The sequence below is a fragment of the Monomorium pharaonis genome, chromosome 2 (assembly GCF_013373865.1).
Source record: "Monomorium pharaonis isolate MP-MQ-018 chromosome 2, ASM1337386v2, whole genome shotgun sequence".
NCBI classification, from domain to species: Eukaryota; Metazoa; Arthropoda; class Insecta; order Hymenoptera; family Formicidae; genus Monomorium; species Monomorium pharaonis.
Window position 1 is genome coordinate 20,794,463 of NC_050468.1, and position 17,113 is coordinate 20,811,575.

General features: G+C 34.3%; 1 protein-coding gene across 1 annotated transcript in view; it reads left to right on the forward strand.

Annotated features, from left to right (window-relative positions):
- Positions 1 to 237: 237 nt before the first annotated feature.
- The window catches only part of LOC105832858 (mucin-17), a 44,075-nt gene continuing 27,199 nt past the window's right edge, over positions 238 to 17,113 (forward strand). Inside the window, exon 1 of the mRNA XM_036283040.1 lies at positions 238 to 1,074. Within this exon, the coding sequence (XP_036138933.1) occupies positions 1,066 to 1,074 (9 nt within the window). The 5' untranslated portion in view covers positions 238 to 1,065. The remainder of the gene's footprint in view (positions 1,075 to 17,113) is intronic.

Sequence of the window (17,113 nt, forward strand, 5' to 3'; positions counted from 1 at the left end):
ATTTGGTTTATTCGACTTTCAAATTATGAGATAATTTAACAATAATTTATGTTATTTTTTGATAACTTAAATAACCGATTTCATAAAAAAATATAGAAAACAATTTTATTTTTATCGATTGATAATTATATATGTGCATGTTTGGTTACATGCACATGTATATTTATTGTTATGTGATACATTTGTTAATATACTTTATACAATACATTTTTCATACAAAATAAATAATATAAATGATAAAATCTCAATTTTTATGACTATGTGCAAATCTTTTAATTATAACATTAATATATATTATAAACAATATTATAAACGGTAATAAACTTTCCCTTCATGTACGTCAAACGAGTGAACTTTGGACTTATTGGAATTCTGAGGCATCGTACAACAAATTTCAAATAAGAAATGTTTAAATTCAACATTGCTGACTAATATGTGTATAGTTTTATTTGAAATATAATTGCACAAGTATAGATCAAGGAAACAACAAATAATTAAATGCGTTCAAAGTTCCTCGCTCGGCAGTTATGTTCACACCTGTAGCGTTACAAGCTTAACGAACAGAAGCGAACCGGCACCGATGAAGAGACGACCGGCGAGGAAATTGTCTTCCTTTCACCTCCACCACTGCATCGGGATCTTGCGCGGGACCGGCGTCGCGAAGGACTGGAAACGCGCCCGCGGTTCCGGTTGGTGGGGTCCAACATCGGTTAGTGGCATGTCCCACGAAGGTGCTGGCAGTATGAGAGACGACCCATGAAAGTAACAGTGCGCCTTCCGTCTACCTTCGCTGGGCTTGTAGCGCGATCGCCAGATAGACGCTGAGCCAGTCGTACGCTCATCGTCTTGGAGAACGGTACTCGCGCCTCGTCCCGCAGGTACCAATAGTCTCTGCCGTGTCGTTGACAGATACAAGGTCGCGAGTGCAACGGCGATCACGTTTCGCCGCTGTGGACCCGCTGTGCATCTCGAGCGGATGTACCTGACGCACGATATGTGCAAGCTGAGGCCCTCCTGACTGAAGATTGTGACCAAATCACCGGGGGATTAGACCAAACGACAAACATGGACTGGGTAAGGATGTTCTCATCCTCAATCAATGATAAATCAAGTTATTAAACAGTTCTTTCTTAGTGATCTAACTGAAACCGAGACCCAGGAATCATTGAAGGCGTTTGATCTCTTAAGAACAACAAAATGTTACAGTTAGACACTGAACCAGAATAAGACTGACATGTAGAATTAATTATATAATGAAGCAGTTTTTAATTTTACATTATTAAATTGGAAATTGCTTCATTAATTCCACACGTTCACGGAAAGTTTATTCTGAAAGTGTTTTGTGATTTCTCTGAAACCTGTTTAAATACCAATCAAAATGTCACGTTAAATGCTAAATATGTTAAGACTATATAGGAAGCAATTTTTTAACTTCTTTCTTAATAGAAATCGCAATTTATTTTCTTTAATATAATGTATCGGGAAAAGGCATATTTTAAAAATGATAATCATTTCTCTTTGAATAACTTTCCAATCGAACTAGAACTGAGTCACTGGGTGATTAGAACAGGAATTGGACTTGAGCAGGAGGACTTCACTTTTATAATAACAAGTCATTATCTCAGACTGTTCTTTAGTGATTGGTACTTTACATTAATAATAGATAACATTGATGAAAGCAATGATATACGGCCTTCGATATCTTGCAATCATCAAGAAGAAATGCATTATTCTCTTTTTCCTATTTATTCTTACGTATCTCTCAATATCTTCCTTACAATTATTTTTTTCATTAAAAAAATAGAATTATTTCTGTCATAAAAATTAACTCCTGATTTAAATAAGTATATATTTTTTTATTTTGTTCGAGAAGGAATCAATTTTAATAAGAGCTGTCAGAAAAAATCGAGAAAATCTAGACTATTTAGAGTATTCAGGGAATTTATATTTTATCTTTGAAAATAGATTTTCATGAAATTTTTTTTGATAAAAATATATCAAGGAAATTTTTTGAATTTTGCTTTTAAATTTAAATTCTTCTTTTCTAAATAAAATTGTTTCTTTGATCCTTTTTTTTGATAATGCAAAATCGATTAGCAATAAATATGGTATACATGTCTCTTGTAACTCGCAAGTTTTTATAAGTTGTATAAAAGAAATAGCAACAATAGAAGACATTATTTTAAATTGTTTGTATTTAGCTTTCAAATTCTGTACTTTTCTAAATTAAATTCGTGTTACTACAAATTCTTATGTGCCATGTATATTTACCTTATAAAATGTATGTTATTTCTTATTAGTATTATATTAAATATAATAATCAAAACTTAAATAACTTTTTATTGTGCATAAAATTAATAAAAATTAAAAGTTATAATGAAGTAAATTTATTTCAAAGCTGTATCAAAAAATTTTCCAATTTTACTTGGAATTTCGAGTACAATTACAATTTCTGGAAAATCCGGAAATTCTTCTACAAAGTTTTAATGAACACTTTGGTAACTCGTCCGTAACTTTTGTGTAGATCTCGATTTATGACATTTCAACTTGACGTATCACTAATTTCCTCGCTGTACTCAGAGAAAAATTGACAAGTTATTTTTTTAATCATCGCAACTAAAATTTTAGTAGCAATAACAATAAGATAGAACATTCAATTGTATACGTTAATTCTACCTAAAAAATTACATTGTTATCGTTTTTAGAGTTGTCCCTTCTACGTGTTTTTTTTTTTCTTTCTTTGAACGTACAATGTGTAGAATCTTCGACTGCGCTAACGACTTGGATGCGCTCTCGGAAAAGTAACACAAGGACTACGCCTAGGCGGGAAGTGCGGACTTTCCTGTGCGCGAAATGTATGTTATCTACAAATCAAACACGGACGGCGAACGATGCCTGCCCCCAGCCGTTTCGCGATCCCGCGAAAGAATAATGTTTATTTGGAAATCACCAGATCTCTCTCTCTCTCTCTCCCTCTGCGAGCAAGGAACCTGCATTTCGCTTGAATCCACGTAATTACATCTCGTTATCCGCACGATCCTCGCAATTCTCGTCAGGAGTGTGTTACTGGAACGACGCGATGCGTAGACCAATTTCCGTAGACCGTGCGCGGGCAACGATTGGAATTGCGTCAACGTTAATGGGAAATCATACCTGATTCCGCGGTCGTTTTGTCCAGCGTGACTCCACACGCGCAACGCCGCGCAATCAATCCGTTTTGGATTCGCGCGACTTGATGAGGCGCGGAGGTAAAAGTCGCCTCGCCGCGGAGGCGGCCGCGATCGAATTCCAAAAGGAAAGATCTACATTCGCGTTGAGTAATAATAATCGCGGGCGAGGGAAACATTTGACTTGCATATTCGCCCCGCGGTATCAAAACGCGATTACAAACGCGAACGGCGTGGAAAAGGAACCTTGAGAACTGAACGAGAGAAGTAAGCAGGAGATCTATGGGCACGTCCGTAGGCGTAGGCGCGCTCGCTCCTTCTTCTTTTTTTTTTTCTCCTTTTTTTTCCCCTCTGACTCTTTGCATCTCACTAGTCACGCTTTCAACGAGTCCGCGGCGCTAATGAGCACGAAAGTGAGAAGGAAAGGAAAGGAGACGAGGAGAGAAAGGAATATCCTCTAGCGTGCGCGACTTCTAATCTTATTCTAATCGTCATAACTGAAGAGTTAGACCCAAAAAGAAAGTAACGATGTTATTTGAAGAAGAAACAGGCTTAGGAGTTTCAAGCTTCGGGTTCTTTAAAAATTATATTACGCGGAGTATGTCGTGTCAAAGAAAAGAATACAAATATACGATTTTTTGAGAACATAGGCGAAAAGTGGAAGATATCATTACGTAATATTAATATTTTTATACTCTTGTTAATTATTTCATCTATTATCTTCTTTTTACCTATGATTTATTTCGATTTTTTTTGTAACTTTTACTTGTGGCTAAAGGAATATCTGCGATCGCGACTCCTGATCTTATTTTAATTAATATAATTGAAAAATTAAATCCAAAAAGAAAGTAACAATATTTAAAAAATATGCTTAAAGGTTTCAAGTTTTTGATTTTTTAAATATTTTGCGTGGAGTATAAATAAGTATAACACGAAACAAAATGGTTAAACATATAAAAATTTAGCTGGATATAAAATAGATAATTTTGCTAAACCGTCAAAATAATTATGAATGATGTTGAAAATACCGGAAAAAGTTTTGGCATTCTAATACAGTCAGTTTAAGCACCCTACATAATTATTTTGAAGATCTAATAAAATTATTTTAGGATCTATACCCATAGCTAATTTTGAATTGAAGTTGGACCTCCCCTTCCAAAAAATGTTATTTTCAAAGAAGGTTTAAAAGTTTCAAACTTCGAATAATATTGTACAGATATATAAAAAAGAATATAATGGAATAGAAAATATAAAAATACAGTTTTTGAGAGTAAAGATTGAAAGTGAGAGATAACATTATATAATATTAATACATTTATATTCTTGTTAATTAATTAATTTATTATTTATTAAAAAATACATCTACAATTATTTCAAGCAATTTATTTTTAGCTATTTTATAACTTTTGCTTGTGAATAAACTTATGATTATATAGTCGCTGTGAATTGAAGTATCGAGTATTACAACGATAAAAGCAGCGTTACCGGTATATTTTTAATTAATTCCTGTTCAAATTTTAAACAGTGAAACTAGAATTGAATTTGTTCGCGTAATTTCGTTTCAGCATGTTTTAATATATGCTATTCCACGTAACGGATAAATTACTTACTTGTAAGATTGTTGCGCAAGTTTGCGCATTTTTAAACAAATTTTTATAAGAAAGGATCACTTTTCGTGATATTAAAAAAATCCATTATTAATTGAGATACTACCGATTATTTTTTGATCTCAACGTACATCTTTGTTTAGTATACATCAGCATTGAAAAAAATGTTTTTATTGTACAATTAATACAACTTATTGTAATAAATTTATTATATTCAAATGCGAATTTTCCATTGCACAATTTGTTATTTAATCAAAATTATTATGTTACATTATAATTTAAATTTTTACAGATTTATTATATGGTATGCTTTATATATTTTGCATCCAAAAATTTTTTTTAAGAAATAAACGCGTTGCATCTCTGCAATAGTGACTCAAATGACTCAAGTCGTAATTTTTTGAATTTCATATTATATGCGGATTGTTATATAAATATATCAATCTTCAATCAAGAAAAGTAAATTCATAAATTTATAGTAATAAAAAAATTATATAATTTGAAATTAAATACTTGCCGTGCATAGAAAGGAATAAATTAAAAACGGAAAAATAATATAATTCAAAATAATAAGGGATAATTTTTGTAGGGGTTTAACATAACAGTACTGACAAGATTAGTATCTACATTACTTCTAAAGATAGAGTTTTGAAAGCAATTTATGATTAGCTCTAAATTGAGTTTAGTACTACTATAAATAATAATTAATATTACAATACGCAATTTTTTCCTCTCTCTCTAACAATTTTTCATTTTTGACTCGTGTCCCATTCTTCTCGCGAAAACACGATGTACTTAAAGATACATCCTCTGTGTATCTTCTTTTTCACGCGCGCGACACATGCCCGTACCTTTTTTCCGCGTTCAAACGCGAAATATCGGGCAGAAAACGGATCGCGCGGATTAATTCGTTCGCTTTCCGCGACGTAATAATTCTGGAAAAGAATATCATCGTAATCTAGAAGGTGCCGGTAAGAGAACCTCTTACCGCATTCCTCGCCAGCGATAGTAGATTAATGTTGCAGCGGAGCCGCGACGGCGGTGCAACTTCTCAGGATCTACGCGCGATCGAATGTATCTCAAGGCGCGAGCGGGCGCCTTCGAGAGCCGCATAGAAGAGATTATTTGAGGGCACGATCTACGCGCATATCGAATACCTGGGAACCTACGATCGCACGGCTTCCTCCCGACGTTCGGCTGGAAGGAAGGAGGGAGTTCCACCTCGTGCCGCACTCTCCCCCGACCTCTCCTCCCCCTTGGCGTTGCACTCGCAATGCACTCCGGTTTAAACTGTTGCACGCCGCAAAGAAGGAGCGAGCGCGTGTGGCAATTCAATTGCAAAATCGACCGGGAGGTCGTAATAACCCTCCCGTCGTCCGCGCACCTCGACAGATCGATGCCGGGCAATTTGCGTTTGGCAGCCGCGAAAAAAATCGCGCCTTAATCTAGCCGGAAAATTAGATTCGCAAACAGCGGCGGACTTAACCGTCTAGCTCTTACAGTCTCGATCGCACAAATTATCCCGTAGATTTATATCTCCCGTCGTGACTTATCTGTCTTACTGAAGCTTGCAATTATAAAATGTTACGGTGCAATATTTTAATAAATGAGATAACAGAAAGGCGTTAAATAATATTTTGTAATAAATAATAGTTTATGAAGCTACAGATTTTTACCTTGAAATGCTTGGTCCAATCTATGAGTATAATCTCAATATTTTTCGTTGCTTTCCTTTAAATGGATTACGTTTCTTCAGAGAAAAATTGACAAAATTCGTCCGATTTTATTTTTTAAGGGAATACCTTTCTGCCTGTGACTTGTGAATATTTTTTTCTGGTAATTAAACCGGTTCGGAAAACGAGAGAACACACCTTATCTTTCGGGCCGTGCGTCATCGCGTAGCTTCCGAAGTGAAAGCAAACTTGCACTTCACTCGACCGAGAGGCGTCGCGAGACGCGAGCGATTTTAATGCCTGGTGAGGACCGACCTTCGCAGTTGTTCGCGATGACAATTCGACCTTCGTCCAATCCAACGGCTATATTTGCGTGCCCACGAGACGCGGGAGGAATGCGTGAAAGGAGCTGGGGGTCCCGGAATGAGAGAAGTTTCCTCGACTTTTAAACGATAAGAAAAACGAAGAGAGTGTCTCGGAGACAGGCTAAAACAGAAGACATTCGGAAAGCCGGTCGACCTTTTGCGACAATCGATCGTGGCTCGAGGCGAAATCTTCCGTCGATGTTAAATGCTACTTAATTCTTTGCTACTATATATATGAGAAGAAAAGTTCTTGTTGAAGTGCATCTAAAAAGCGAGATGCAGATCTGAAAATAACTTTTTGTTGGAATATTAAAATAATTTCGATGCTCAAGTTGGTTGCTAAAATGTCAAAACTTTTTCAATAATCCTCACAATGGTTGAGCGTCCTGCATAATTAATTTGGTGATCCAATAAAAATTATTTTCGAATCTGTTTCTAGCTAAATTTTTAGAGTAGGAGCCTTGGTTGAACAAAGATCGCTATCATACATATTTGAATATTTATATACTTATCTACTTATATTTAATATCTGGAATATCTATATAAATAAAAATGTAAATGTTTGTTCCTTATTTAAGATCTCCGTAAGTTTTTCACCGATTGCTTTGAAATTTTGACACAATGTTGCATTTGTAACCGGAAGTGTTCTTATGGGGTCTGATTTTGGAAATACCGTGTGTTTAAAAAATAATGGCCATAATTTAATTTTAAACAATATTTTTTAAATAATATTTTTTTGTAATTTTGACACAACGTTGTATTGAATTTAGTTAGAAGTACGCGAATAAATGAATATTAGATTTATTACTGGTCGTTTTATAAATGCAAGCCTTTAATTTGAGAATGTTTCTTTTAGCGTGTATATGACAATTTAGAATCAATGGCAGGATTTGAAATTTTGACACAATGTTGCATTCGAAAGTAGGAGTGTTTTTATGGAGTTTGATTTTGGATATACCGGGAAACAAATTAATTGAATACAGTGCCAAAGGCAATAAATAAATAAAGTAAGTTAGAAGTATGTGAATAAATGAATATTAGATTTATTAAAGATAGATAAATGCTTGAATGGTAAATTAAAATAATAAAGAATTTGAGAAAAATGTTTATATTAATACAAATATTCTGTATTTGTATTAATATTATTAAAGGTAAAATCAAACACTAATTTCGAAATAATTATAGATATGATATTAATTATTTTAAATTAAATAATTTCGAAATAATTATATTAACCGGGAGAAACCGGGAGAGACGGGGAGAGACGGGAAGTGACGGGGAGAGACCGGGAGAGACGGGGAGAGACCGGGATAGACGGGGAGAGACCGGGAGAGACGGGTAGAGACGAGTAGAGACGGGGAGAAACAGGGAGAGACGGGGAGAGACCGGGAGAGACGGGGAGTGACGGGGAGAGACCGGGAGAGACCGGGAGAGACGGGTAGAGACGAGTAGAGACGGGGAGAAACAGGGAGAGACAGGGAGAGACCGGGAGAGATCGGGAGAGACGGGGTGAGATGGGGAGAGACGGGAGAGACGGGAAGAGACGGAGAGAGACCGGGGAGTGACGGGGAGAGACCGGGAGAGACGGGGAAAGACGGGTAGAGACCGGGAGAGACCGGGAGAGACGGGGAGAGACTAGGAGAAACGGGGAGAGACGGGAGAAACCGGGAGAGGCGAAGAATGTTTCTATTGTGTTTAAATTAAGATAATAACAAAAATAAAGATGGCTGTTATTTTATTGAAAAAAAGGAACTTATTTAAAACAGTCTTTTGAACGGATTTCTAAATCCATGGCAGCTTTTAGAAAAAAAAGTTAGAAGTACGTGAATAAATGAATATTAGATTTATTAAAGATATATAAATGCTTATTCAAAAATAAAATAAAAAGAGCAACAGTAAACAAGGCTCTTGAAAGTTAAACAACGAAAGCAAAGAAAATTTGAAAAAAACGTAGCATAAGAATAGAGAGCCACAGCAATGCGTGGCAGGGCATAGCTAGTTTATAATATAACTGGAATTTGTGAAATTTAAGACTGCATTTAATTTGTATCTAACACAAGAAGTTTAAATAAGTCTGTAAAAAAGGCAATCTTACAATTATTATACTTATTTTTATTTATTATATCTTATTATGAATTCTTTGCATTATATCAACACTACATTTATTATTTGAAATATTTTACAATATTTTATGTGCTTTATTAAAATAATTTTATGTTTTAATTAAACTCGAAGACAAGCTTATATGGAAGCTAATGAAGTTTGTACTTTATAATTACAGGAAACAAATTGATATAATTTAAATCAACTTTTTGATTTTTGAAATTACATATTGCACTGTGTATGAAAGAGATAATATTTTTCTTATTCTTATTTAATTTTCTACTACCTGCTTTTTTCTCAAAATTGTTTAATGGAAAAGAAATTTTGCTTTAAGTAAATTTAAACAACCAAGTATTTTTAGAACCATCTTTTCAAGATTGCGAGAGCTCTGATATTACCAGCATTTTATTCGTTTATCAATATTCGAAAGCTCTGACATCATCTCCATATTAATCTTCCCTGAAAATGAAGTAGAAAGCATATCTTAATCGACAACAAGTTATTTCACAGTGTTGGTATGCAAAATATTTTATTCAACAGAAAATATTTTCGAGATTAATTTGCATTCAAGAATATTTAGTAAAAAAATTAAGGAACTGTTTTTACTGCATAATAGAAATATCTTTAGTAAGTATTATAAGATTTACAAAATCGTTATAAGTAGTAAAATCAAGCATTTTCTGCTGTCTTCTTTTTAACAGAACGAAGAATTAAAGAATCATTAACTGTGATTTGAGTCGTTTTGTCGACAAAGAAGACTTAATTGCCGGCATAATCGGTCTATTAATTCTCTATGAAAGAGAGCGAGAGTCCGCGTACCCTCAGGGCAAACTCTGTAGAAAGTAAAAGTGACTGAGGTCTTCGACGACGCGACAGCTCAAATCGATTTTACATATTCACTTTCGAGACAGCAGTGAAATAACTGCAAATCGAAAGCGCCATTTAATCGACGTTGCGATAACGATAGTTAACACAACGTAATTTTATTTTATAGTTAGTACCCAAGCACCTAACAAATGTCAAAAAGTAATGACAGCGAACTTTTAATGTTAGAAATGTTGCTATGATACAATGAAATCATAAAAAGATATAATAAATAAAAATAAGTATAATAATTACAAGAATGCCTTTTTTCCAGTCATATTTAAACTTCTTACGTTAAATACAAATTAAATGCAGCCTTAAAATATCATAAATTGCAGTTATATTAACGGTATTATTCTTATGACTGTTATTTACGTAACTCTCGACTTAAAAAAAATTTTTAAATTAATGACTTCATCTGTAATAATGGAAATGGTGCGTGAAGATTAAATTCCATTAAATCGCATGCAATGCGGCCAACTGTAATAACGATAGATCAAATCGCAATCGCCCGCGCACCATCGACATTCTGGACGGAAATAAAAAGATTTCAGATCAAGAATGTCACTTGTGTACCTTTCATAACGCTACGGAACCATAAATGTTCATTTACTCAATCACCGTTTTATTTAAGTACTTAAGTCCGGGCACTGACTTTTGATAAAATTGGCTATATTAATTTTTTATAGTTAAATATTTTATCACACATATTCAGATGTCTGGATAAACTAGATTTGAATCGACATTTATACACGGGAAAAGAATCTGGTTGCACAAATTAAAAATTTAGCAAATTCAGGCTAGAAAAGTACAAAACTTAGACATTTATTAAGTCTATTAAACAATCTAGTTTTATATATTTATATATAATATATATAAGAATCTGAAAATCAATTATAATAACCAGAAAACATTTTATGTATTTTTTGCTGTATAATCAAAACATTTTTCTCAATGTACTGTAGGAAAAAATACAGTTTACGAAAATTATTGTAAAGAATTATAAATTAATTTTCAATTGTTTATAACAATTTTTCTAAAATATCTTGTGGAAATAATATTAATGATCAATTTAATAAAAATATTTATGCAATATAAAAATTTATGATGGCATTCAGTGGCTTAAGCCATCATTATTCTCCTATTATCCTCTTCTTCAAAGAAAATTAATATTAATTTTATGTTGTGTAAATTTATCTTTATGTAAGACTCAGCTTTATCAAAACATGACAGCATAAATAACAAGATATCTGAATATTGTGGAAGATTTAAAGATCAATGCATATGTTGCAATCTATTAATTGTTCAAGCATCTCAATCGCTAGCAAAATTGCTACGCTGCGAATCTGGTTGCATTCTTGAGTTCAAGGGGAAATATTAGCGAAGAAAGACCGCAGCTAAAAATATCCATGGACAACTGCATCTTTTTTTTTTGGTGTGTCGCATAAACAATATCCAAAAGAGACAGTTGTTTTCAGTACAACCTTGGACGTCCAGAAATCTGGTTTGGAAGTATGCGATGCGCAGAGGGAGTGCGAAAGGCCAACCGGGGTGCCTTCTGCATTATTACAGCGATAGCTCCGCTTGGGGTTAACGGGTTCTATTCTCGCGCTCTGTCTTCGTTCTTCCGCGAGATGGAAGATAAAAAATCGAGATAAGGAAAACATTAACTTAAAATTCTTGCGGCGACGGCACATAAATTTTCGATTTGCATAAGACATCAGTGAATTATAATAAGTTATAAAAAAAGTTGACTGTGTACCGAAAAATATTAATTTTAATTTTCAAATAAAAAACCTATCGATGCTAAAAAATACATTATAATTGTGTGACAAAAAGAAGAGCAGTATAATATTTGTTTGCATATTAAGAGATAAAAAAAACACGGCTATTTTGCGACCATAATATCCACTAATCTAGAAATGTTTATGGCTTCTATCGATAGTGAGGACGTGTAATAAAGTTTGATATCGTTTATTATCGAAAGAATTGCTAGCTGTCGTTTCGATAAATACTCGTTAAATTATGGCGTTGATTGGCACTGCCACCGGCAAGATTATCGTTCGCGGGATCCGAAAAAGGATATAACGCCGCATGTCGAGGCGTGTACATGAAGAAAAGTACCTCGCACGCTATTTCCTCTTCGAAAGTTATGGGAAGAATTAACCCGCTAACCATCGAACAGCTCGAAGAGAAATTTTCCTCTTCGTCTCTCGGTGCATGAGTTAATTGGTCCAATCGACCTTTCGCGTGTAATTTGAGAAAACGGTGTCGACGCGTAATGCATCACATTGTAAACGTTGTTCGAGTTTGAACCCCTGGAGTCAATAAATCTGCTCTTATCCGGGTAGAACACATAGCAAAAGCTGGACGTGACGCTTCTCCGTTCGAAAGGATTCTCGAAAGGTTTCGCGGTTGAGGTCGATTTGATGATCTCGGCTATGTAACTATATACCTAATCACAGACTGCAATTATCACGCTGAAGATGAAGTATGAAAATGTCACAGCCGTTCCACTAATGTAAAACGTCAATGATATTCCTAACTTTCGCGTCTGTATGAAAAATCTGAGATGTTGAATATCGAGAGTAAATTTAGTACAAATCTTCAATATGATCATTCTTATTTAAAGAAGAGCTCGACAAAAGAATGTTTCATATAAAAACATGTATAAATATACATAAAGTTTGAAGAAATAAGAATGTATAATTATATGTATTTTTGATTCGTTGAATATATATGATTATACATAAACATTTTTTTTCTTATTCTTTTTATGCTTAATTTTTTGTAAAAGAAGCAATGCGAAAATTGCCTTTTTAAATAGTGCGTTTTTTTTATATGACAATTATTTATATATATCAAATAAACATTGTACAAAAGAAAAGAAATTAGTATAAACGAACATGGACATATTTTATACGCGTTTTTATATGTTTTTATATAAAAAATGTTTTACCGGGAGCATTCGGTGATTTTGGCGTTTACTTTTACAAATTTGGAAACCTGTGTTCTTTAAGCCAACCATTTCATTTTACTGTTACAAATAAATATAGAAATCACTCTCGTATATTTACAGTGTCGAAATATGAACTAGACAAGATTACACTTCACATATATAAGTTGATTTAATTTATATGATAAACGGTACTATCGCAATTCTATCGATGATACAATTGCGTATGAGAGAGGAAGCAGAATATGAGTAAAAAAGAGAAATTATTTTGTATGAAATAATTCGGATTCCGACAATATTTCCATCTCCGATTATTTCTCGATCGGCCGAATGCGACTATTGGTTGGTATTTTCTATCGCGGAAGCCGCGGGACTAGTATACTGGTTCAGCTCGATTTCTTACTGAGTAATTAAGAGAAATACGTTTATTACATTGCTACGGTATTCAATAAAATTCGATAATCTCGATGTCGATGCGCGTACGCTTAATTTGCATTATTGTTTTGGTTATTATCACTTTCCTTTTTGTGCAGCGTGGTAAAACCGTTTATGTAATATCAAAAATATTCTTGGGGCAATTATATAATTATCATAAACCGGCGCGTTTATTCTAATTGAGTGAAATCGTTATCCGTATCTGTATATCACGTACCCGTACATACATTGTATGCTTAGATCTCGCCAATCAAATATACAAATTCTTTGCAACATTCAACATTAAACATGCAAGTTTTTTAATTCATTAACATCGTGGATATTTCTATTTTTGCTGCGCGAAAAAAATGTAACTATATATACGTTAAAATTGTTGAATAAATAAAACGTAACGACGTCAGTGAAAAAATATAATAAAAACGCTATTTTGAGTAAAAAGAAGGAAAGAAAAGCCGAAGTTGATGCAATGTAATAGCTATTTTTAATTTTTCTTTTTATACGTAATATTGATTTGCTTTTATGCGAGTTGTGTCTTCGTGCAGTAATAAAAGTAGGGATATTCGTAAAGATTAATAAATCCGGTTATAAATCCCGGTATTCAAGTGAGCACACGAGGGTTTCCTATCTGATGTTTATTCTGCATACACACACAATGTGTGTCTGTGTGTGTGTGTTTGTGTGTGTGCAGAATCCAGCTGTATACGCGTGCTGCATTCAACAACGACCGAAGTTGCATACCTGCACGTCTTACTACGTGTAGGAACTTTTCTTCTCGATTATAAGAGATTCTCGCTGAGTTCGCACACAAACAAGCTAAATGAACGTTTACCGAGCTGCACTAAATTGCACGTATAAGTACTAAGTCAAAGTTAATTGTTCCACGCTAAAGCGAAAAGGTGCTTAGTATCTTCATGAATTGCAGTTTAAAATGACAATGTTGACGGTTATAAAAATAATTGTAGAAATAAATTAAATAAAATTCAACACGGAAAATCAGTCGCTAAACAATTCCTAGTAAACTGTCTAAAAGACATTTAAATAACAAAAGGTGTAAAAAATAAATTTTAATTTGATTAATATTTTTTAGATCTAATTTTCATACAAATTTGATTATTATAAAATATTATTTTTTAATTAAAAATGTACGTATATTGTGACCTGTTTCTATTTGTTCATTGAGATAATGATCTTATTACTTAAAGTACAGTTAATTACAAGTAAAATTGTAATAAAATTTCCTACAATTTAATTTCTTTTATGGATTTGCGTGTTTTCGAGTTTGCGATCACGAAAAACGGAAAATGTCCGGAGCTTGGATCCTTTCACCGAAGCTAAGATAATTTTTACGAAATAACACGAGAAATCGTTCATGTGCCGAACGATGGAAGCGAATCGCTCGTCGAAAGCACGACGAGAACTTCCGTTCCGGTTACGAAATCCCCAGAAAGTCCGGCAATGACCAGCCCCGCGGTCTGTGCGTGCCGGTATACGCAGCGACGCGGGAACGCGAACGTATAATCGCTCGGGGCTCTCCCTTGGATCGTCCGCTATGTACTCGCTTTCCAAGGATCCCGGCATCGTAGAAAGTTATTTGACATTTAGAGGGGCCACAGAGTTTTTTGACCCACCCCGCGCGCTCGCGCGCGCGTGCGTGCATATACTTATTGTTAACCGGAGGTACGCGTGCACACGTGCGCGCGGCGGACAAATCGCGACGGGACAAACGAGATGATTATCGTGTCCCCGCGGTTGCAGAAATGTAACGTGCAATGTAACAGTGAACACCTTAGAACGAGCGGAGATAGAATTTACCGCCGTACTGTAATTATTTTAATTGAAGACCAGCAACTGGCTGGCTCTTTGTATATTACATCAAGTATCGTACATTACATCGTATATTACATGAGGATATAATTAAAATACGAATACTTTGCTTGATTTACGTGTATTGCGAAAATTAAATTTTTTTTTTTTTTTTTTTAATTACAAACGTGTTAATATTTCTGCTTTGATAAACATATGAAAGTATTTATAACTTTCAATTTTTTTTAACAATACATTTTTCCAGCTTATTTATTTTATTTGTTATTACGTTTTGTTATATCTAATATCAAAATTTATAAGAAAATGACAAAAGTCAATTTGTTGTATAGGGATTTTGGTATTCAAAATTTTATATAGATATTTTAGTAGAGTTAAAAATGATTTATACAAAATTTTATTGCAATTCTGAAATAAATAGTTCTATAACGAAATAAACGAATATTGTTAATTTACAGAACAACTAATATCTACACCACAATGAAAATTTATATAAATCATTTGAATACTTACAGTGTATGTATAAAGAAATTGTAATTTTTGTCATTATGTCGTAGTACATTCCTTAATATATTTCTATTTATTATTAAAATAATTTTTAATCTAGATATAAAATTGGATCTAAATTTTTAACGTTATTTTTAATTGCAATATATACTATGTAACTTTTAAATAATTTTTTATATTAATATTTTCAAAATTGGTGTAATACACCTTTAACTTCTACGTATACGTATATATTACTAAAGTGAACTTAGTATGAAAGTTGCACGTTTCTTCTCTGTGCTAAAGTTTCAGGTTTAAAACCATTAAAAGTTAGATTTTCAATTAATTATCACTTTTCGGAACCAATGTCAAATCACCGAGAGATCTTTATCAAGACAGTCACTACAAGCATGCAAGTGGAACATCATAATCGTCAGTCATGAAGAATCTTTATATATGTATAATATTAGAAATCGTAAAGTAATCAATAAAGATGGATATTTGAGGTGAAATCTCTCTCTCTTTCTCTCTCCCTCTCTGTAAATTAATCCTGCACGGAAAGAACAGTTCTATTACACACTATAAAAATCTCGAAATGTAGATTAAAAAATAATTCTATATTGCACCGTCAAAATTATGTAGGATTAAGAATAATAATATTGTTGCAAAAAGTTTTGACATTTTATCATTCAGCTTTAGCGTACAAACGTTCAATATGAATATTGTAATGATTCAACATAATTACTTTTTTACATCCCTATTTCAGCAAAGTCATCCTTTCCATGTAATATAAAATATTTATTAAGTTAGAAAGCACAATTAACGAGATCCTTTTATTTATCTATTTATTCCCTCGACATTTTGCACATTGAACTTCTATTATTTGACTTTAAAACCTCGTTAAAGCGTTCGCAATTGCTCTTAATTTCTCGTTTAATGCCCGCGAATATCGATAGAACATCCGGTAATTCCCGATATACCTGCAACGTCCCAGGTGTTGTAAGTTTCACCGTGAACCAAAGGGAACCAATCTAAATCATCGGGGCTGTCTTCCGCGAGAGACCGGCCCGGTGAAATGCCTTCGTGTCTGTCCGCCTCATTAATCGTACCGGGGTCCACGGAGGCGCGTTAATTGTTATCACGATGGCGACGTGCTACGTATTAACGTAACGTATACCGTTAACGTAACGCGAAACTGGCCGCCCGAAACGCGGTGCGACTTTCTCGCGCCGCGTTCTTTCTTCTTGCTTTCTCTTTGCACACCCATTACGTAACGGAGGAGCGGTCGTCCGCTCGTTGTCCATGTGCGTCCATGGCGCTATTCATCCGTCCCGATGTGTATCATCGATCTTTATTATTCCCGCATTCGAGAGCCGCGCGATCGCCCGGGCTGGGAACAAGTGCACCGCGTCGTGGGCTTTACATTTCTGCGATTACGTAAGCGGTTACAAGCGGAACCGGCATTCGGCGTATGCATGTGCGCGTAACACCGAGATAGACGGATATTTTATACGACCGCTGGCTTCAATTCACGCATCTCACGGCGGTGTGAATGCACTCCGAATGAATTAGGATTATACCTTAATTCCCAGAGACATATGCATTTATCTACCTATTCCCAGGATGTACACTTTAC